At 37.2% G+C, this 22,149-nt stretch overlaps 1 protein-coding gene across 4 annotated transcripts in view; it reads left to right on the forward strand.

The window, feature by feature from the left end:
• Syne2 (spectrin repeat containing nuclear envelope protein 2) overlaps nt 1-22,149 on the forward strand; it is a 319,905-nt gene that overhangs the window by 129,426 nt on the left and 168,330 nt on the right. For all 4 annotated transcript variants that reach the window (XM_047541762.1, XM_047541761.1, XM_047541763.1 and 1 more), the window contains exons 26-37: nt 1-64; nt 287-413; nt 1,913-2,070; nt 3,485-3,632; nt 4,087-4,697; nt 7,889-8,068; nt 8,936-9,086; nt 16,868-17,026; nt 17,658-17,816; nt 19,686-19,787; nt 20,875-21,075; nt 21,427-21,598. The exon at nt 1-64 is cut by the window's left edge and continues 55 nt beyond it. In XM_047541762.1, coding sequence (XP_047397718.1) covers nt 1-64; nt 287-413; nt 1,913-2,070; nt 3,485-3,632; nt 4,087-4,697; nt 7,889-8,068; nt 8,936-9,086; nt 16,868-17,026; nt 17,658-17,816; nt 19,686-19,787; nt 20,875-21,075; nt 21,427-21,598 — 2,232 coding nt within the window. The remainder of the gene's footprint in view (nt 65-286; nt 414-1,912; nt 2,071-3,484; nt 3,633-4,086; nt 4,698-7,888; nt 8,069-8,935; nt 9,087-16,867; nt 17,027-17,657; nt 17,817-19,685; nt 19,788-20,874; nt 21,076-21,426; nt 21,599-22,149) is intronic.

Consider the following 22,149-nt stretch of genomic DNA (forward strand, 5'->3'; position numbering starts at 1 on the left):
AAGAAGATATTATGGAGGAGTCAAAAGAAGATCACAGTGCATCTAAAAATAGCTTACAAGAGAGGTAACCTCTTTTTAAGTAACTGGAAAGTCCACCAAAAATCTTTCATTGAGAACATGTTAAAAAAAATTTATTATTCCTTAGTTGTAATTTTTGCATGTGGTTCAGTAATTTAAACAGGATTTCCCTGGGATTTCCTCATGCACAGTTGACGGTAATTTTCCAGTTTTTTTTTGTTCCGATGTTTAAAAATTAAGTAATGTTGCATTTAATTTTTTTTCCCAGATATGATACACACAAAGAGATTCTTGAACTACATCTGCAAAACAACAAATTCAGGATTACTTCGGATTTCTCCAATGAAGAGGAAATGAGTAGTGCTTGTCTGCAGGAAAAACTCAAAGATTTACAGGTAATACCCACAGATATGATTTCTCTTTTAATACAAATAATACCAACATGAGTATGAATGTCACTATTTTGTTGAGGTCACATATGTGAGATGTTTCCCAAGAACTTTCTTTGTTGGATTGCATTTCCAGTGTCACCCTAGTCTATAAAGTGATTTGTTTTCAGGAAGTAGGGTCTTGATTTATTGCTTCTGCTCTAATCTTATACTCCAGATATTGTGACTCAAAGAGCTTTTGACTGTACTTGGATGAATTGGTCAAAAACAATGTGTTTAAAGGCCATTTCAACCTATTTCTGTGTTGCTCCAAAATTAGTAAACTAGTGACTATTAAATATTCATTTCAGTTGTTCATCTTCTTAACCCAATTGTCACTTTGTCTAAAATTGCTGCAGTGTAAACCAATTGTTGACTGTGGGATGTTGCGCAGGGAGGGACAGACAGTGGAGGGAGTTTTCACTTTAAATTATGAATCGTATTCCTAGAAAGCCCTCAGAGAAGGTATTGCATTGGACTCAGATGTTGTAGAAAACACAAACTATTAGTGGCGGTCACACAAATTGTAAACTCTGCTAACAGATATCTATTATTTTTTAGTATATGTGCTGCCGAAGCGAGCACAGATATCAGTTATTTTGAAGATGATCTGTGCATCGTAGGGCAACCTTGTACACCAGCAGGTGGAACTCCTGCAACAGGTGAAGAAAGGGCCACAGCGGGCCCTCCAGAATCATCCCACATTTTCTAGTCCCCTTCATCTTATTATGCCAGCTTTCTGTCAAACTCTGCCATCTGGCTTCTCTCTGTTTTCCATCTGAATATGTCAAGTTTATATGTTTAAGTCTCTTATGTTCAAGTGATGGATGTAGTTTTCATCACAATTAAGAAACTGTCTCGAGACTTTTCTCCAGTGACTGAACAGTGAATTGGTTAAAAAAGCAACATTAATATTTGAGGAAAATGAAGAACAAAATACTCTGTGGATCCCTCCTTAAGATTCTTAAGTGGTGCCCCTGGGGTAGAGGGAGAACCAAGATTGCAAACAAGAATAGTATAGTATTATAGATATTTAATTATAAACCATAAATTAGTTTTATCCACTTATGTGTACAGAAACGGTTGTGGTTAACTCCAATTTTCTTTCAGTTTCGAAGGTAACAAAGATTTATAGCCAAGGGAGATAGTGTATCTGTTCTTACATCTACATATGTCTTTCTGAATTGTGTTCTGTGTATGAGTCTTAGGGGAAGGGAGTTGGGAGAACTTTGAAAGCTATATTGTCAACTCCTTTCACTTCATTGACTAGGTCTTCTGAGAGCACAGTTACTATCTCTTCCCCACAGGACGGTTTATTTGTAGATGGTTGGAAAATATTTTAAGGCATATTTTGATGTGAAACATTGTGTTTGCTCCCACAGCTGGTAAATATCTCATTTTGTAAAAATAAAATAATTGTGCCTATTAACCTTTCAATGATGAATTAATTTATGCATTTTATCTAGGTGTTAAAAAATGAAACTGATGCTTGCTGGAAAGAGTTTGAAATCGCTTCATTGAAGTTAGAAAGTCTCATGAGTGACACGGAGAAGCCTGATATAGTTAAGGAGAGAGAAAGGTTAAAGGAAAAAGAAAATGAGCTTCAAATGCTTCTTAATACCAGGTACAAGTCTGAGATCTACTAACCATGAATTTAATAAGTCCAAAACTTTTAAAACTAATGTTAAGCAAGACTATTACTATGCTAAATCTATTATCTTGTTTAATTATCACAGCCATAAGAGAGATTAGCATTATTGTATCAATCAGCTTTCTATTGCTGTGACTAATTCCTGAGATAAATCAGCTTAATAAGGGAAAAGGTTTCAGTGGTTTCAGTCTATGGTCGCTGAGCCCTATTGCTTTGGGCCTGTGGAAGCACAGTATATCACGGTAGACTGATGGTTTCTTGGTGGCTACGAAACAGAGAGAGACAGAAAGGGCTTAGGGATTCAATATCCCCTTCAAGGGCACAACCCTAATGACAACTTACTTTCACTAGGTCCCAACTCCTAAAGGTTCCACCACCTCTGAGTAGCACTAGGCTGAGAACCAAGCCATTAATACATGGGCCTTTTGGGGGAAATTTCCAGATCCAGACTATTGCAGTTATGATTGACATTTTATAGATAAGGAAACATACTTGAAGAGGTTAAATAATGTAAACAAGTCATACCCCTAGCCAGAGACTTAAGTTGTCAAGGTGTTTCTAGTTCCAAAGGCCTTGCTCTTCCCACTGTCTTTCCTTGGGCATGAATTTGGCTAGGTCACATTACCTCTGAGGCCATTGACTTCTTCATTTCTAAAATGAGAGTGCTTTATTATCCCATATACTTAGGATCTGTGCCCCCAGTACATATTCCCATTTTTCATAGGAAGCAACTGAAGCTCAGAGTCTGTTATTATCCACAGTCACATTTCAGTTCATTATCAGTAGAGCCTTTTCTTTGAACATCATTCTATTTCCATACTTTTAATACGGATAGTATTTGTTAATATGGATATATAATAAATTACCCATAATTATGATTAAGTAGTCGTGAATTTTCTTAGTCATCAAGTCGAGTCATTTTTTGCATTTCAAAAGAGAAGGAAATGCTTAATATGTTTAACAATAAGTGTCCATTCTGTGTGGTATCTATTAATTGTTTTGAATGCTTGAATATCAGGACCCTTGAGAAGGAGAGAGAAGTCATTAATAATGATATCAAAGCAGCAGAAGTGAGCTTGAGTTCCCTCTGGCCATTGGAAGCATAGTTAACCTGGGTCTGGTGTCTCTTACTAAATGAAGTTTGTTGAATGAGTGAATCAATGGATGAGTGCACAGGGAAAAAGAATACTGGAATATAGCAAATGACTCATATTTTGGCATTTTAGACCTGTGGGTTTGGGTTTTCATATGATGATTTGTATATACCATTAACTATCTTTTGAAGGGGCACTATTTCCTGTTCTTGGTTAAATAATGGTGTTAATATGTTTTCATAGGATAAGCTGTCTGCTCTTTCCCCTCATGCCTGGTTTATTTTTTCATCCAGAGTGGAGTCTCTGGAGATGGCGCTGAAGGTCCTGTTACCAGTGGAGGAGGAGTTACTCTTTCTGCGTGGCTCAGACCTGCTCCTCTGTCAAGTGGCCATCCAGGAATTTCACCTCATGGATGCTGATGGCATTTGTCAAAACTTGAGGGTAAATGATTTCACATAATGTATTTATCAAATAATCAATTCAGGGATTGAACTCTGGGGCACCTGACCACGCAGCCACCTCCCCAGCCCTATTTTGTATTTTATTTAGAGACAGGGTCTCACTGAGTTGCTTAGCACCTCGCTTTTGCTGAGGCTGGCTTTGAACTCAAGATCCTTCTGCCTCATCCTCCCAAGCCACTGGGATTATAGGCATGTGCCCCCTTGCCCAGCTACTTGTTTTCTTTTGAGGCTTGAAAAATCCAGAAGGGTATCAGAAAAAGAAACAGCTGGGTCATCTGTGATTAAATGTTTCCTTATGATGACACTGTCATCTTTGGTTAAACTCAGAAGTATTTTTCTAGATCCAATCTAGTCATGTGATTGGGCTTAATTTCTGACATGCAGTTTTCTTTTTCCTGCCTCAGTCTTTTTAGCTTTAAAAATTTTTATTTTAGAATATCCAAGATTCCATAGCAAAACAGATTAAAATATGTGCCAATTTAGAAGAACCAGACAACATCGTATTAAAGGATTTACACCCATTCGATCTACATGCAACACAGAATATTATACTGAAATGCAAAACACAACTTGAAGAAATGAACCACAAGGTGCAGATGAGCAAAGATGTCCTGAAATCTCTGGAGGAGTTTTTGGATTCTCTAAGGACAGCTAAGCTCTCTGTTGAGCTTGTTGCCGACCTTTCAGCCTCAGAGGCACAGGCAGCACCAGAAAATACTTTTACAGTAAAAAATATCAAGAAAGAAATTCGTCTGATGAGAGACAAGGCCAAGCATTTGGATGAACATTTGAAGAGCCTTGATATAAGCTTTCAAGATGCAGACCAAGGTGAAGACACTACCTGTGAAAACCTTCTTGACGCCCTGTCTGTAACGTTATTAGAGACATGTGCCTGTGACACACAGGAGGAATTTGCCGAGGAAATCAAATTATTAGAGGCTTGTACTTCCAAAAATGCTGAGCTCTTTAAAAATATTCAAGACATGCAAAATCAGATCAGTAAAATCGGTCTTAAGGATCCTACTGTTCCAGCTGTAAAACATCGGTAAGGGCAGTGCTGTTTTCTATCTTTCCATCCAAGGCAATACTTTTCTATATTTTCAAACACCTATTATGTGAAACAAATGCTTCTGTTTCTTTCTACTTTTATTCCATCCTGCTCTCTCTGTTCAGGGTTCAGCATTCTTTTCAGTACTTTTCATGTGAGCAAGCTTTCTTTCTATTGATTTGATGGCTTTATAGAATGTTAGATAATTTTCTTCTCTTTGAGGTGTGTCTCCTGGATGGAGGAATGGCGAAGGAAATATAGTATAAAGGATGGGCATGACTTCAAAGTCCCTTGCTCTTCTGTGTGTTTACTGTGGCGTTCTCTTAAGGACAGAAGACTGGCAAACCCCACACATCTGATAGGAAAGGAGCAAGTGGTGGAAGATGCACATGCCTTCCTTGGTTTTTTGGGCTCTCCCTCTCCTCCCAGTAGGATTAGGGCATGGGGCTGAATTTAAGAGAAAAACTAAGATTGGTGTTAATTGTGGAGAGCCAGCAGAACTGGTGTGGATTGCAGCATTCTGTAGAGGTGCTGTTTTAATTCTGGCATTCAGAGTATGGCCTCCAAGTCCTAAAAGCTAAAATGTTAGGAAGAGTCACTTTTGTGGACCTTTCCTCTTCTTTTTAAATCTCCCCTACTCTCTCTAGTTTCTCAAGCTCAGTGGTCTCCTGAGGCTCTTCAGCTGACCAGCTTTGTCACTGTTAGCTCTCCGTCTGTGTGACTCCACTACCTGACAAGAACAACTTAGAGGAGGGAAAGTTTATTTGGGGTTCATGGTTTTTAGAGGCTCAGTCAATGGTCAGCTGACTCCATTGCATTGGGCCCAAGGTAATGGTGGAACATTGTGGCAGAAGGACAGGGGAAAAGAAGGATGTTCAGCTCATGACAGCCAGGAAGCAGAAAAAGCAGGAGGAATACAGAACAAAATAGATAATCCCAAGTCATCCTTCCACTGACCCACTTTCTCTAGTCGTGACCCACCTGTTTACAGTTTACCACCCAGTACCATAATCCTTTCAAATGATTAATCCATCAAATGGATTAATCCACGATGAGGTTACTTACAGCTCTCGTATTCTAATCATTTCACAATTATGCATTGTCTCACTCATGAACTTTGGGGGGGATACCTGATAGCCAACCCTAACAGTTAGTATAACTAAGTGTGCCCTTCCCTCTGAATTTTTTTCTGCCCTCAGTCCCATGACTTTCCAGAGTACTTCAGTTCATAATAAGATATTGAACTAATTACTAATATAGTTATTATTTTATTAAAGTGTAATGATAGATTTTAGTGAGTAATAAATATTAATGCATAAGTGAAAAAAAGCATTTTTATGAGTAATAAATTACTTGGTTAATGTAACTGTTAGTAGCACAAATATATACTATGTACCAGTAGTTTTAGGTATAGGGAATGCACCAGTTAACAAAATAAACAAAAATTCTTGCCCCTTGGAGGACTTCTTATCTACTGAGAGGAGTAAGATATTTACTATGTCTGGTGGTGATAAAACCTAGGAGAGAAACTAGTGAAGGGGGAGGAGGATGCAGTTCTATAGGGTCATCAGGAAAGGCTTTACTGAGAAGGCTACCTTTAAGTCAAACGAGGTACATGAGCAAGCCATGTGACTTCCTGGAGGAAGAACCTGCTAGGCTGAGGAATACAAAGGTCAGGAGTGTTTGGGGAGAGACAAGGAGATAAGAAGGTGCCCCAGTGAGAGGTAGGACTGGGAGTTGGGGGCAGTCAGAGATGGCGTGGGTGGATGAGGCTTAGCTCATGTAGGAACCCGTGGGCCATGTGATGACTTTGGCCCTTTCTTCAACTGATAGGAGATGGCATTGAAAGATTCTGAGCAGATATAAATGATTTGATTTGAACCATAACTGGTTCCCCCTGGTTGATATGTTCAGAATGAACTATAGACATTGAGAAGACCTTATCCAAGTAAGGGATTATGGTAGTATCAACTGATGTCATGAAGTGTTAAGGTCCTGTATGTATTTTGAAGACAGTCCACAAGGTGTATTGATACAATGGACATGGTCAATAAAAGATTGGCGTCAAGAATGATTGCAAGGTTTGGCCTGAGCAACTAGAAGAAGGGCATTCCCATTAACAGATGTGAAAGATTGAGGTTTATCAGGTACGAGTGAAAGCAGGCAGGCCATTTTAGAGATGATAGGTTGAAAGTACTTATCTGATATTCAAGTGATAATCTCAACTAGATTCTTAAAAATAGATGCTGTCAGGAAAGAGGTGTAGCTAGAGGCATACATTTTCAGGATTTTAGAATGTATAAATAAAGCCATGAGATTGGATGAGACTAGAGGAAGTGAGTTCAGAGACAAGCGGTCCAAATGGTATACTCCGGACCACCTGTGTTAGGAGATCAGGGCAATAAGGAGGAAACAGGGAAGATACCAAGACAGAGCAGCCAGTGTAGCGGGAGGAAAACCGACTGGGTCCTGGGAGCCAACGAAGGCAGCATTTCACTGAGGAGAGTGTTCAATCCTGGGAAGTGCTGCTGACCAATGAAGGAAGGTGAAGGCTGAGGAGCTCAGATTTCCCAGTGTGAGGTCACTGGAGATCTTGACAGCAGTTTTGATGGAGCAGTAGGAGGTGAAAACCTTATGGGAGTGGATTCAAGAGAAAATTGGAGGGGAGAGGAAGTAGCTTCAGATGAATGGAGCTAATCCCTCCAGGATTAGTTTACAGGTTAAACCCTTAGTTAAATGTCTCCTTTTTGATAGGGGAGAGCTTTTTGTACACAGAGTAGATTCCCTCTACCCTTCCTTTGTCTTTGGCCCTGACCCTTCCTTAGCCACCTTGCAGTGTTCAGTCATCCATGTCTTCTTGCCGTGTCTTCCCCACACACCTGCACACACCCACACATACCCACTCACTCTCATATGCATAGACACACCTTTTGTGTCTGTGTTCATCACAGAAAAATGTTACTTTTTATGGTTTTATATATTTATTATATTTATTTCAAACACCAAATTAGTACTCTGGAAATGCAAAGAGCTACCTGCAGTCTATAATAAGAATATGTAGTTTCAGCATTGACCTCATGAAGAGAAATGGAAAGTGAGTGTATCCCCCGTCCCCATTAGCCATGTTTGTGTGGAATCAAATTGGTTAACAAATTGGCTAATTGACTTTTTTCTCATCCATAATCAAGGAAAAAATTATTACTCCGACTGGAGAAGGATCTAGATGGGTATGAAGAAGAGAAGACACACTTAGAAGAAATGGCTAATTCTCTCCCACACTTGAAAGATGGCAAAGAAAAAATTCTGATTCAACAGTGCCAAAATACAGTGCTCTTGTGGGAGAATACAAAAACATCCATCGCTGAATGGTAAGAGATAAGAAATCCCTCCTGCATCTGTACACAATTAATGTTTTGAATGTCACATTGGAAACACACCCCACAGACCTGACAGAGGGGCATTTGGGGGTCTGTCACTGGAACTCACAGGGCTTTGTCTGTGATGTGTGGTTATGGCAGTTTCTAATGGTGGCCTCCCCTGACTCTGGCCACTTCCCACTCTTCCTCCCTGGGGATGCCACCTGATGGGTTTGGTTTGGGAAGGGCCTGAATGCCTGAGCTTCCCTGATGGCTCTTAGGAACTCTGCTATGTCTCGATGGCCCTTTCTGCACCCTCTCCTCAGGATCCTACCATGTCCTGCCAGAACCCGTGTCTGCAGGAGTCAGGATAAAGCCTCTTTGTAGCATTTGGTCTAGTCCACCCTCTGACTTTACAGAGGAAAGACCCGAGGTCCAAAGAGACTAAGGTAACTTTTCCAGAGTCATATGACAAGCCAGCCATACTAGATACCAGACAACTAACCGTATAGCTTTACTTTTTTATTTCTAAGAATAATGCTAGGGAGGCACTATATTCAAAGACATTTTTTGATTAATGATGAAATGAAGATGCTAGTTCTATAGGGTTGTGAATTAAATGTCTCTCTCTGGAGTTTATTAACTTTTTCATACTGATTTGGTGACAATACTAACCCAGTGATTGTTTATATCATCTATTTGCCAGGTTAATATATGTGTCAGCATTCTTGGGTTGTCTTGGTAAAACAATGTTATGAACCAGATTGGGAGGAAAAGTCCTTTTTAAACTCCTTAGTCATTATTGTAGAATACTTACAAAGAGAAACAGTGGTTTTGTTATTCTTGTACATTTAGCTCTTTTACAATTTTTGCCTTCAGTCTCGATCAATGTGGAAGAGTTATGGAGCTCTTAAAGCAATATCAGAATTTTAAAGGTATCTTGACAACTTTGATTCAGAAAGAAGAGAATGTCATCTCTCTGCAGTCATCCTACATGGGAAAGGAGAACCTGAAGAAAAGGATCGCAGAGGTGAGAAACGTTCTATCCAGTGACCTTGCTTATGAGCCCATCAGGAAAGAGGGTATTATAAATATCTTTTTTTTTTTCGTACCAGGGGGACTTAACCACTGACATGTGTCCCTAAACCTCCCCCCACCTTTTTTCTGAGACAGTCTTCCTAAGTTGCTTAGGACCTTAGCCTCCTGAGCTGCTGGGATTATAGGTGTGTACCACTGTGCCTGGCTATAAATGTCACTTTTGAAACTAGCTTTAAAAGAACTTACAGGTGACTCTATTTTACCAGCTATCTAAGAATTTATTAAATTGTTCACTGGAGCTTGAAAAAAATCCCAATCAGTTCACTCGTTGGTACTGGGTTACCTGTGTTCTGAGACTGTGGTTCTTCTGGAATGTGGTGTCGCCCTCTGCTGCTACTCCTGAGGGGAAGCTGAGACTTCACTGCAGTCTTGAGAGAATGGAGGTGAAGAGAAAATCCCTTCTTTCTGAATGGACAAGGGAAAAACTATATTTTTACCTATTTGTTCCCTGTAAAAATGTGTGAGCTAAATCTCCAGGTTACTGCAACTGGGTTTGTGGCCTCACCAATCAAAACTTCATATGCTAAAAAGAATAACATTTTTGGACACTAGATGTCATTTTTTTCTATGATTTTACATATAGTAGTCATCAAATAGGGTGGTAGATGAATGGAATAGTGAGAGAAGCATACACCATACTGTACTAGATGACCTTACATGAAAAAGTTATTTTTCCTCCGGATTTATGAGTTTTAAGTTAAAGTGCTCTCGAGGTGCCACCAGCATGTGTGAAATGTAGTTGACTTGATACACCTAGGTGTTAGAAAGCAATTTTATTAAACTTTCCGGTTGCTGAGAACAAGTCATTTGAAGCATACATGGACCAGATTACTACCAGCAGAGTTGTCTTTACCTAGAACTATAAACCACCAAGCTCAAAGGGACACCCACAGTGTCAGGAATAGCCCTTGTCTGGGGCTCCCCTCTCGAACTCCGTTTCATAGAGCTCGCTGATCAGGAGGGGCCCTGTTTGGAAACCAACTGTACAGGAGGTGACTGGGTAACTGTCAGACTTGCTCCAAGAAGGCCACCAAGATCATGAACAGACAGAGTTGCTCAGATGCAGCCTGTCTGGTTCCATCCAGTGGAGGCAGCTTTGGGATTATTTTCTGGTCTTGGGAACGAGGAGGATCCTCTCCTCATTCCGGTGACTTTAAGGAACTCTGGTTTCTTTGTTCTCAGAGAAGCGTGTTCAGCCTTCTAAGATGCCCTCCAGCTTGTGTCCCAGTTCACGTAGCCTTCTTCCGTATCCCCAACACCAATTTCCCACCTTGTCTTCTTGCTTCAGGATCAAGGTCTCTGCCTTATTTAACACCCTGAGCCCCTGCCTTGTACACTGACCAGATACCTAGTCCTTTTTGACTTGCCAAATTTTCTTTGTTTATGTGAATCCTCTTCAGTCCCGGAGCCCTGCCTTAGCCCTGTTAAGTGGGACCCTTTTGCCAGAAGAAAGCAGCCCTTGACTGGCTTGGTGAGCACCTAGCAGAGGCACCTAGGTTCAGTACCTGGGAATTACACAGTATCTTGATGAGCGCTAGCCACCAGGCCCACCCTGTGTGAGGCCGATCTGCAGCCTTTTTAAGGTGCCTGAACACTTTCCATGACCCATGCCTGCGTGAACCTGTAACTATAAACTATCCTTTCTGGATGATAAAATATCCGACTGATAAAACTTCCTCCCATCACCTCTAGGTGTTGGCTGCCCTCTCCATGGGTCTTCCTGAGGGCCCAGGTCCAACCCTTCTGCTTCATTAGCTCCTCCGTGGCTGTCACAACAGGAGCCCATCTCTGTCCTCAGCTGTGCTTGGCAGCCTCAGGTCCAGGGTCTCTGCAGAAAGTTAACCTCCTGTCTTCTGCCAGGGTACAGGAGAGGAGGACTGAGTCAAAAGTGTTTCTCTTAAAAAAAAATCACCCTGTTCTCCTGTTTGTGGCTCCTTGTGCCTGTCTTCATGGGTACTTTGAGGTAATTTCTGTCCTTTTTTGAAATTCTACAGCACAAGTGGGCAGGCGTCTCCCCTTCACCTTCCTCCCAACCCCCTCCCCTCTAAGCTCATTTTCTTCAGATTTTACAAAAAAAATTCACTATATGCCAACATGTCATTTCTCATAACAAATATGTTACACGTATTGTCTCATGGTTATTGTCTGCAGTTCTTGCAGGATAACTCTTAAACCCTTGAATATTACAAAAGTTTATTTATTTATATGTTTATGTATTTATCTATTTTTGGTAAAATAGGTTTAGACAGAAACCCAACTTTATATAGAATATAGAATAAGTTTTTAACTTAAAAATATGGAAACTGGCATTTTAATATTTGCTGACCTTTTTTTATTATCTTTGTATTGAGCAAAAAGGAATGACTTATCAGTTCTTTGCCACTTGTGATGAGGAACCACTGTGATAAGAGTTTACTGTGGCTTTTCTTGTTTTCTCCCTCCAATGCTGGAGATTGACCACACTGCCTTGTGCTTTCTAAACTCTATTACTGAGCAACACCCCTAGCTCCTACGGTTCTTATTAGATAACATGAAGACTTTGTGGCTTCTCATTTCAATAATAATTTTAGCTATGAATTAAATCAAAGAATATCCTAGCAAGCGACTGTACTATATATAGTATTTGTAGTATGGAGCAAGTAACAGTTTACATAAACATGCCCCATGTACAGAAATTGTTGTTATACTAAATTTAAATTTTTTATACTATTTTATATAATACTGTATTATATGATACATAAGTATGATGTTAAGTATGATACATAAGGTTTGCAGCAATCTGTACAGACCTGATAGATATTTGTGAGAAATCCCTGTGATCCTAATGGTTGCTTGTATAAAGAAAATAAATTCAGATTATTAATAAAAATAAGACTCAAAAGGACACCCATATTACTTGACAATATCTTGTTTTTTGGGCCTTTCATATTAATACAGCTTTTGATAGTCAACAAAACAATCACTTTTTACATTGCTGGTCAAAGAGTGTATTATGCAGCTCTTTTAGGAAACTCTTTGACAATATTATTTAAGATCTTTGAAAACCTTTCTACCATTTGATCAAATATTTCACTTCTAGGAATTGATGGTAAAGATATGATCTTAAATGTGGAAAACTTTTTTTAAAAAATTGTTTTAGTTGTTGATGGATCTTTATTTTATTTATTCATTTATCTGTGGTGCTGAGAATCAAACCCAGTGCCTCACACATGCTAGGCAAGCACTCTAACACTGAGCTACAACCCCAGCCCTGGAAAACTCTTAATATGGAAGATGTTCATTGCTGCACTTTACAAAGTCACTCATTTCTGTGACTTCACCATTCTTCACTGCCTGTGTTCATCTCCTCTTTTCTCCATGTATTACCTGCCTCTGAAGCCAAAACTCTGAAGCCATACAAATTGAGTCTGAATAGGATTGTCATGTGGGCTTGAGGTTTTAAGTAATTACTACTACTACTAAAATGATGATACTAATAATGACGATCATGGTGATAATGATAACTTTTAGCATTGATAATTTGATCATTGTTTGCTGGGTCCTTCTGCCTCTGTGAATAGGAGAGGGTAGGTCCAAAATACTGCTCGCAACGATCTGTTACTCATCTCATCGTTGAACAGTAAGGAAGCAACATGAAGCAGATAAAAGAACTTACCCATGTGTTGCACTTCTGATGAACAGAGATTGTACTTATTCGTAAACATGGTCCAATTTGTATTTTGGAATTTGTACAGTCATATTGGCAACTTGCTTGTGTAAAAAGAAGGAAATTGAGGATAAGAATATAGGAACTTTCCCAAGGCTGCATGCTAATAACAGGCAAAATCCTTATTATCACCCGGGAAGATCTGATTACAATGTCATGTTTCAAACCCTGTCTGTATAGGATTGCATGGTTTAAAAGCATATATGAAGTACATATATAGTAGAAGTTAAAATTGGTTAACTTTGCTTTGCCTGAACTCTTTATTCAACTGGAAAGGCTTGGTTACAAAAGGTATTTTAAAAATTAATGTGTAGTTCAGTGATAGAGTACTTGCCTAGCACATGTGAAGCTCTAGCATTGCAAAAAAAAAAAAATACATATATATATATATAATATATGCACACCTATGTATATAAAATAATAGAAATTAAGAAGATAACTAACTCTTAAGAAATACATGAATATCCAGGACTTTCTTGTTTTATTGAAAATTCTGTATCATGTATAATATATTAATACAAGGGAACCTTATATATTTGCTGAATTGTTATTTTGTATGAAAAATATGGAAATTCTGGTACACTGATGTTTAGTTCTTTTCTCAGATTTTTAAAACTGTCTTTGAAAAGGAAATTTTAGTGCTGATTATTAATATAACTTTCAGTTAATTTGGTGGTGACTTGGGAATTGTCTGTAGAAACTGTCAATCACAGTGTCTTCATGATGCTTTACACCATGACTGGATACATGATACCACTGGGAACTTTTGTCCTTCAAAACCATAGAAACCTGGATGTTTATCTAGGATATGGTACCACATTTCCAATCCTGTCAGTGAAAGACAGAAGAGCAAAAGTAAGAACAGAAGGCTGAAATGTTAGGACACTGTAATGATTGAGAAATGTCAGAGTGGACCTAGTTCCCATTACTTCACCCCTTCTATCCGTTGTGAACAAAACCCACAGATCCTGTTATGGCTTCTTTCTTGCCCTTTCTTTCCCCTTCATACACTGGTAATTTTGCCAGTGTAACAAAGTTCTTTGCATGTAGAATACATATGTATATTATATAGTAGGTTTATTCATAATAGAACAGAATATAACAGAATATTTATGTATATTCTGCTTGCAAAGAACTTTGCATTGTGTGTGTGTGTGTTACTGGGGATGAAATGCAGGGTCTTATGAGTGCTAGATAAACACTATCACTAAGCTATACCTGCAGTTTCTTATTTTTCCATTTTAAAGATTTTACTTAATTTCAGTTTTTTTAAAATTGAATTCTTTGTGTTCATTTTTCCGGCTATAGTATTGTTTGGTATATATGTACAACACCCTCTGAAGGACACTTAGATTCTTTTCAATTTCTGTCTATTATGAATAAAGCTGCTATAAAATTTGTGCAGGGGTCCTTGGTAAATATAAATTTTTGTTTTTCGGGAATAAATGACCAGGTTTTTAATACTTCTTATATATTGCTGAATTCTACTTGCTGATATATGTATATTCATAAAGTCTCTTGGGAGTGTTTCCACTTCTTGTATTTTTTAGAAGAGATTATATGTAATTGGTGTTTATTTCTCTTTAGTTGTTTGCTAGAATTCTCTAGTGAAACTGTCTGGACCTGTAAGTTTTTTTTTGGTGGTTTTGTTTTGTGTATGTGTTTGTTGAAAGATTTTATGTCATGAATCCAACATGCTTTATATTAATAGGGCTGTTCATGTTGTATATCTAAAGATGGATGGGTTGTAGTCCTTTGCATTTTTCAAAATATTGGTCCATTTCATCTCAGTTCTCAAATTTAATTCAGTGAAGTTATTTGTAGCACTCCTCCATTACCTTTTTGCTGCCTGTAGTGACATCACTTGTTTCATTCCTAGTCCTAGTCTTGCTTTCTTTGTCTTTTATCCTGTCAGTCTTCTAGAGATTTGTCAGTTTTACTGTCTTTTTGAAGAACTGACTTTTTGTCTTATTGATTTTCCCTTAATGTTCTTCTCTTTTCAACCTAACTCATCTCTGCTTTTATTTTTATTATTACTTCCTTTTACTTGCTCTGGGTTTATTTCATTCTTTTCCTGGGTTCCTGAAGTGGTAGCACAGGCCATCGATTGGAAACTGTTGCTCCTATCTTCAGTCTGCATTGAGTGCGATAGCTTCCCTCTGAGCAATGCTTTATGTCCACGTTTTGATGATGTTTTGTTTTCATTTCCATTCTGCTTGATGTATTTTAAGATTTTCCCTTGAGACTCACTCTTTGACCCATATTTAGAAATACAGTTGGCCTTCCATATCCATGCATTCTTCATGTGCAGATTCAACCAACTGCAGGATGTAGTTTTTAAAAATTGTGTTGGTACTGAACACAGACAGACTCTTTTTTCTTGTCATAATTTTCTAAACTACATAGTGTAATAACTACTTAGGTATACATAATCACGATGATCCAACATACACATAATCCATGCATAGATTACATGCAAATACTCTGCCATGTTATATAGGTTACTTGATCATCTGTGGATTTTGTTGTGCACTAGGGGGTTCTGGAACCAATTGCACATGGATGTTGATTGAAGAAAGACAGGGTTGTTTAGTTTTCAAATGATTGGAGATTTTCTCTTTTTTTGTTCTTTTTAGTTATACATGACACAATGTATTTTGACATATCATACACACATGGAGTCTAACTTCCCATTCTTGTGGTTGTTCATGATGTGGAGTGACATGGGCTGTGTAGTCACATATGAACATAGGAAAGTGATGTCCCATTCATTCTACTCTCTTTCCCATTCCCTTTCCCGTTCTCCCTTTCTTCCCCCATTCAGCTTTGTCTAATCCCATGAACCTCCACTCCCCTCTTCCTGCCACTTATTGTGAGTCAGCATCTGCATATCAGAGAGAACATTCTGCCTTTGTTTTTTGGGGATTGGCTTATTTCACTTAGCATGGTAGTCTCCAGTTCCATCCATTTACTGGCAAACGCCATAATTTCATTCTTCTTTATCTCTGAGTAATATTCCATTGTGTGTATATCACATTTTCTTTATCTAGTCATCTGTTGAAGGGCATCTAGATTGGTTCCATAGCTTACCTATTTGGAACTGAGCTGCTGTGAACATTGATGTGGCTGCGTCACTATAGTATGCTGATTTTAAGTCCTTTGGGTGTATATGGAAGAGTGGGATAATTGGGTCAAATGGTGGTTTCATTCTGAGTTTTCTGTACTGCTTTCCAGAGTGGCTGCACCAATTTGTAGTTCCACTAAAATGTATGAGTGTACCTTTCCCCGCACATCTTTGCCAACATTTATTGTTACTTGTATTCTTGATAATTGCCATTCTGACTGGAGTGAGATGAAATCTCAATGTAGTTTTAATTTGCATTTCTTTAATTGCTGGAGATGCCGAACAATTTTTTCCATATATTTGTTGACCATTTGTATTTCTTCTGTGAAGTGTCTGCTCAGTTCCTCTGCCCATTTATTGATTGAGTTATATGATTTTTTTGGTGTTAAGTTTTTTGAATAACTTATATAGGAGATTTTCTTTTTGATAAAGTAGTATTTCACCTTCAGGAAGATTAAGTTATGTTAGAGCTTTTAAGTTCTGTCTGTTTATTCTGATAAGCACTTAAGTTCTTTGACATTAAAGATATGTCCTATTAGAGAAATATAAAGACTATCATACATTTTATCCATTTAATGGGTATGCTTTTTTTGATAGAATCTTATTTCTCATGGCTAGAAATATGGTTTTTGACCATTATAACTATCTCATAATTCAGAGTAGGGGGAAATTTGAGTGTAGGATTATCATTAAACTAATTAGGATTCTATACACTTTTCATTGAGAAAGTGGGACAATAAAAAACTGTTTAAAGAACAATGTAAGAAAGAGTACTCTTTGTTATGATGTTGTTTTATCATAAAACACAAAAATGGAACTGTGATTTTTTTTTTAAGTAGATTATGTCAGTGTATCAAAAACATCTTTCATATCTTTTTTACAGATTGAAATTGTTAAAGAAGAATTTAATGAACATTTAGAAGCGGTTGACAAGATAAACCAGATCTGTAAAAATCTACAAGTTTATCTAAATAAAATGAAAACCTTTGAAGAACCCCCTTTTGCAAAAGAGGCTAATGTTATTGTGGATAGATGGCTTGATGTACGTGATTATTTCATTGTCTTCAAATTCTACTTTATAACAAATTGGTCTTTGGGGGTATATCTTTAGTATTCCTAATTGAAAAACTAAACTATATTTGTTGTAAATATGTTCAAATAATATGAAGTTCATAACTTAGGAATTGGTTTCACCCCAGAATTAGGCACTACTAATAAATGGGTCTATAATCTTCTAGGTACACAAATATGCACTCACTTATTTACATAAATTAGCTAATCTGTTATCCATTTGTGCAGGATATTGATGTTTATCTGTATACCTAATACACTTTTGGTTGAGTAGTAATGATATTTTTATGAATTACAAACTAAGGATTTTTCTGTGTTATATTTCTGTTTACTTTTAAAAAGCCTATTTTTAAAAAATTGTGGTTTAGAAATCAGGAAGACCATTGCTTTCAGTTGCTATAATATATAGCAAATGAACACAAAGATTTTTTTTAGAGAAAGAACTATAGGATAGATTAAAGAATATTTTCATTGATCATAAAACATTATTTCTTCAGTAATAATAAACTCAAATTTTATTTTAGAACATGCATTTGACTGAAACAGTGGTTTTTATGCTTTTCACTACTTCATGTGTTACTTCTGCTTTTAAATTATTATAGATAAATGAGAAGACAGAAGACTACTATGAAAATCTTGGTCGAGCTCTGGCTTTATGGGACAAACTTTTAAATTTGAAAAGTGTCATTGACGAGTGGACTGAAAATATCCTTCAAGAAAAGGACTCACAACTGACTGAAGAGGACACAGAAAGGCTGAAGGTAAATCAACAGAGATAAAATAGATGTTTTGTTTGTACACAGTTGACATTGTAATACCGAATTTGCTTTCTTGGATCAGGATAGAAAAATCACAAAGAAATATTTTATCTCTTTTGTTTATTCCTTGTGAGGGACCTGAACTCTATCCATTCCTTTGTGACATCCAGGAAGATGTTGGAGAGCACTATTAATTCGGGGTTCACAGACACTGAGGGGGTTCAGGGATAAAATGATCTTAGATGGCAAAAGATCGCATCTCTATTTTCACAAATATCTGGTTTACTAAAGCATTTGTTTCAATGATGAATATAGGCAACATACATGATAGAATGAACATCATATGTGACTTCATTATCAAGAAAATCACAAATTAAAAAAAAAGGTACAAAAGAAAAACAATTAGAAATAAAAAAAAAAATCAGATATTTGGGGATCATTATCTGGTTGTTGTTCCATCTGTACCCTTTTAGTTTGAAAGCAAGGAACTGCTTGGATCTTGTCATTTAAGGTATTAATAGAGAAACATGAAGTAATATACATCACACATAATTTTTAATATTTTGATATCTATAACCCAATGTAATTATTTTCATTTGTAATCTTATATAATTTTATTATGTTTTATTTTTCAATTATTATTATGAAGAGGACCCATAGATTTCACAAATTGCCAAAGGGTTATATAGCTAAAAAAAAGGTTATGAACTCCTTACAGAAGTTCTAGCAAAATGTGTTATTATTCCCAGGAAAGGGTAGTGTATACCCCAGGGGTGGGCAAACCTTTTCTTACAGAGCCATGTAGTAAATATTTTAGACTTATGGATCACTGTCTTTGCAACTGCTGATCCCTGCTGATATAACATCAAACTGATAGACAATACAAAAATCCTTGGAAGTAACTGGTTTGCAATAAATATTTACACAAGAGGCTCTGAACTCTGAGACTGTAGTTTGTTAACCCCTGATCTAGACCATGATTACAGACATTTATTTAAATTAAACAGTCCCTCAAAAAGAGTATTAAAAAACAAAAGAATGAGTGTCAACGTTTTTACAGAGCTTTAAAAAAGCTGTTTTTTAAACAGTAATCTCAGACTTTGGTGTTTGGAAAGTTGTCTCTTTTAACTCTGAGAAGAATTTGAATTGCTTATTTGTTTATATATTATTGGGTTTTACCGTATAAAATCATCATCTTGTCAGGTGAAAAAACAAAGGTTGGCAGTTTTATGTGGATCTATGTAATATAAAACTGTAAGTGAGCATGAAGATAATGCTTCAAATCTCATTTTATCCCTAATTCTTGCTATTTTATTCACTTTTTAATTCACATCTATTTTTATACATGTGGAAAACATTTTTAAAATGTGTGATGATTTTTGGTTTCCTGGATATATTATGAATTACAACTATGATTCTTTTAAGTATAAATCAATCAGCTCTAAGAATACTTTAAATTTGTTTTAAATTATAGGTTGTTTTAAAAATCTGAAGTTAAGGAATATACACTGCCAGCCCATGGGCCCAAACCCGCCAAGATCATACTTGCAAGTCTGGGCAAATCATTCCCACCCCGAGCATGCACATCTAAAAAGTTTGTAATATTTTTAGGTAGTCCATGCATTTTTGTGACATATGCCTTTCCTCTCTTTATTTCCTTAAAAATCGAATGCTCCACTCCGTGACAGCATTTGTCTGACCTGTAAAGGCACTTCAGTTTGTAGGACTCTGTCAAAAAAAAAAAAAAAAAAGATGTGATAGGGAAAATTCAGAGGCACTCTCAGTTTCTATCAGCAATAGTAATTAATCATGGCTGCCAGAAAATCATTAATGAAATAAGAAGATATTTTCCTTTAAAATTTTGTGTTTCAGGAAGAGTTACAAGTCCATGAACAGCAAACTTCAGAATTTTCTAGAAGAGTGGCTGAAATACAGTTTCTGCTTCAAAGTAATGAAAAACCACTTGAATTGCAGGTAAGAGAATTTCTACTTAAAATTCTCAAAATATTCTCCAAAGCCTCTAAATAGTGTTCATAAACCAAACTTTCTAAATCTTAAACATAAAATAAAATTAGAATCATTTATTTGATTTCTATGTTAAGTCCAACCAAATTTTGTAGTTGGCATAGATAATTATGTTTGTTCCATGATGAGCATGAAGACTATTGTATTTTTGCACTCTTCTGTTCTTCTTTTCACTCATTTACAGGTCTATTGCATGACCTGTAAATGGTGGCTGTGTTTCCATGTAAAGTGACAATGGTTTTCTGTGAATGTCTTGGGCACAGGAAAGAGAATATGATTCAAATGATCCTAGATTTATTAATTGCTAGATGGAGAAAAAGGGAGATTGCTTCAAGTGTGATTTTTCAGTTTTATGAACATATTTGTCTCAATTTTATTTGGATCAGGGTGCACAGTGGTTAAATAAGAACTTGGGAGGTACTTTGTAGGTAACATCTGGGCTGTATCACCTACTACTAGCTTTGTATTGGGCAAGTTATTTAAAAAAAAATTTTTTTTTTTTTTTAGTCGTAGATGGATATAATACTTTTATTTTATTTATTTATTTTTATATGGTGCTGAGGATTGAACCCAGCGCCTCACATATGGTAGGCAAGCTCCATACTGCTGAGCTACAACCTTCTTAGGCCCGTATTTTGCACTTGAAGTGCTTCCCTTGATGCTGGGTACATAAAAAACAATCAGTGCTGTCTAATTTTTTTCTGTGTATTTAATCTTATCTGTATGTTTTTATATGTTTTATCTCATAAGTGCCTGGAGATATCACTTCAGTTGCTATATTAGATAAAACTTATCTTGAGGGAAGGATTCCAATTAATTTCTTAGAAAAAAGTCACAATGCTAATTTCAGTTTTTCTATGTTATTCTTTATTTTTTCCAAGGCAATATTCCTATCATTGTATTGGTGATATAGAGCAGTGAGAAGAATTGGTTTTCATGTTGAGATGAAGCAGTCTTGTTAGTTCCTAGCAGTGCTGTTGCCTTGCGGTCTAGTTCACTAAGATCCATCACAGATCTTCGTGTTGCCTGATTGCAGGTCATGGAGCGCTCTATTTTAAACAAGATGGAACATGTTAGAAAGTATATAGCAGGAGAGTTCAACTGCTTGGACCTCAGTGGCAGCACAGCTGAGCTGAGGGAGGATCTCGACCAAGCCAAGACCCAGATCGGGATGACGGAGTCCCTCTTGAAAGCCCTGTCTCCTTCGGACAGCTTGGAGATCTTCACTAAACTCGAGGTGCTGCCCAGCTGCTCATCTTCTGATCTGCAGACCTGTTCTCACACTTTTCATGGTCTTGACCTTTTTTGTTTAATAAAAACAGAGAGAAATGGAAGTCCTGGATGAGGGTGGGGATGGGGGAGCCAGAAATCCAGTTTCTGTGTATTTAGCACTTTTGCCTTTAGATTGCTTTGTTGACAGTAATTTTTTTAATATTAAATTGCAATGTATTATACACCTGCTAGCAAAGAGAAAGCAAATCCATTTGATAGAAATCTTCTAGACATTTGCAATACGACTGAGATGTCACCTGTGATTTGAGCCTGTTTTAGGATTTGATGGTGATTGGTTGTTTGTCTATGTCTGTAGGAGATACAACAACAAATTCTACAGCAGAAGCACAACATGATGGTTCTTGAGCATCAAATAGGTTGTCTTACCCCTGAACTCTCTGAATTGAAAAAGCAATATGAAAGTGTCAGTGATTTATTTAATACCAAAAAAAGTGTTTTGCAAGATCACTTTTCTACATTATTGAATGGTGAGTGTGATGTTCCTTTTACCTGAAGTATGAAGACTGTACTGTGGACACGAAAACTAATCTAAGCCCAACATAAATAGTTTTCTTAGACTGTATTTAAAGGAATAATATTTGGATAAAACCTTTGGGGGAAAATACTTCCTGATTAATTCCTGGCATTAAATAACATCTTTTTCTTTCAAGCCCCAAATCTTAATTTTAAGGTCAAGTTTGACCTGCTCACTGTGCTCAGTGAGTCTGGGAATCTGCTTGTGATGTGTCTCTGCAAGTGTCTTTGAAAGGAGATTTGGTGTGGCCGGGTGTGGTGGCACACACCTGTAATCCCAGTGACTTGGGAGGCTGAGACAGGACTATTGCATATTTGAGACTAGCCTTAGCAACTTAGTGAGGCCTTGTCTCAAAATAAAAATAAAAAGGACTAGGGATGTAGCTTCTTGGTAAAGTGCCCTGGGTTAAATCTGCAGTGCCCCCCCCCCTTACCCCAAAAGAAAGAAAGAAATGGGGGGGAGAAAAAGAGAGAGAGAGAGAGAGATTTGGTGTAGAAAGTATAC

This window comes from Sciurus carolinensis, chromosome 2, assembly GCF_902686445.1.
Source record: "Sciurus carolinensis chromosome 2, mSciCar1.2, whole genome shotgun sequence".
In the NCBI taxonomy this organism is placed as follows: domain Eukaryota; kingdom Metazoa; phylum Chordata; class Mammalia; order Rodentia; family Sciuridae; genus Sciurus; species Sciurus carolinensis.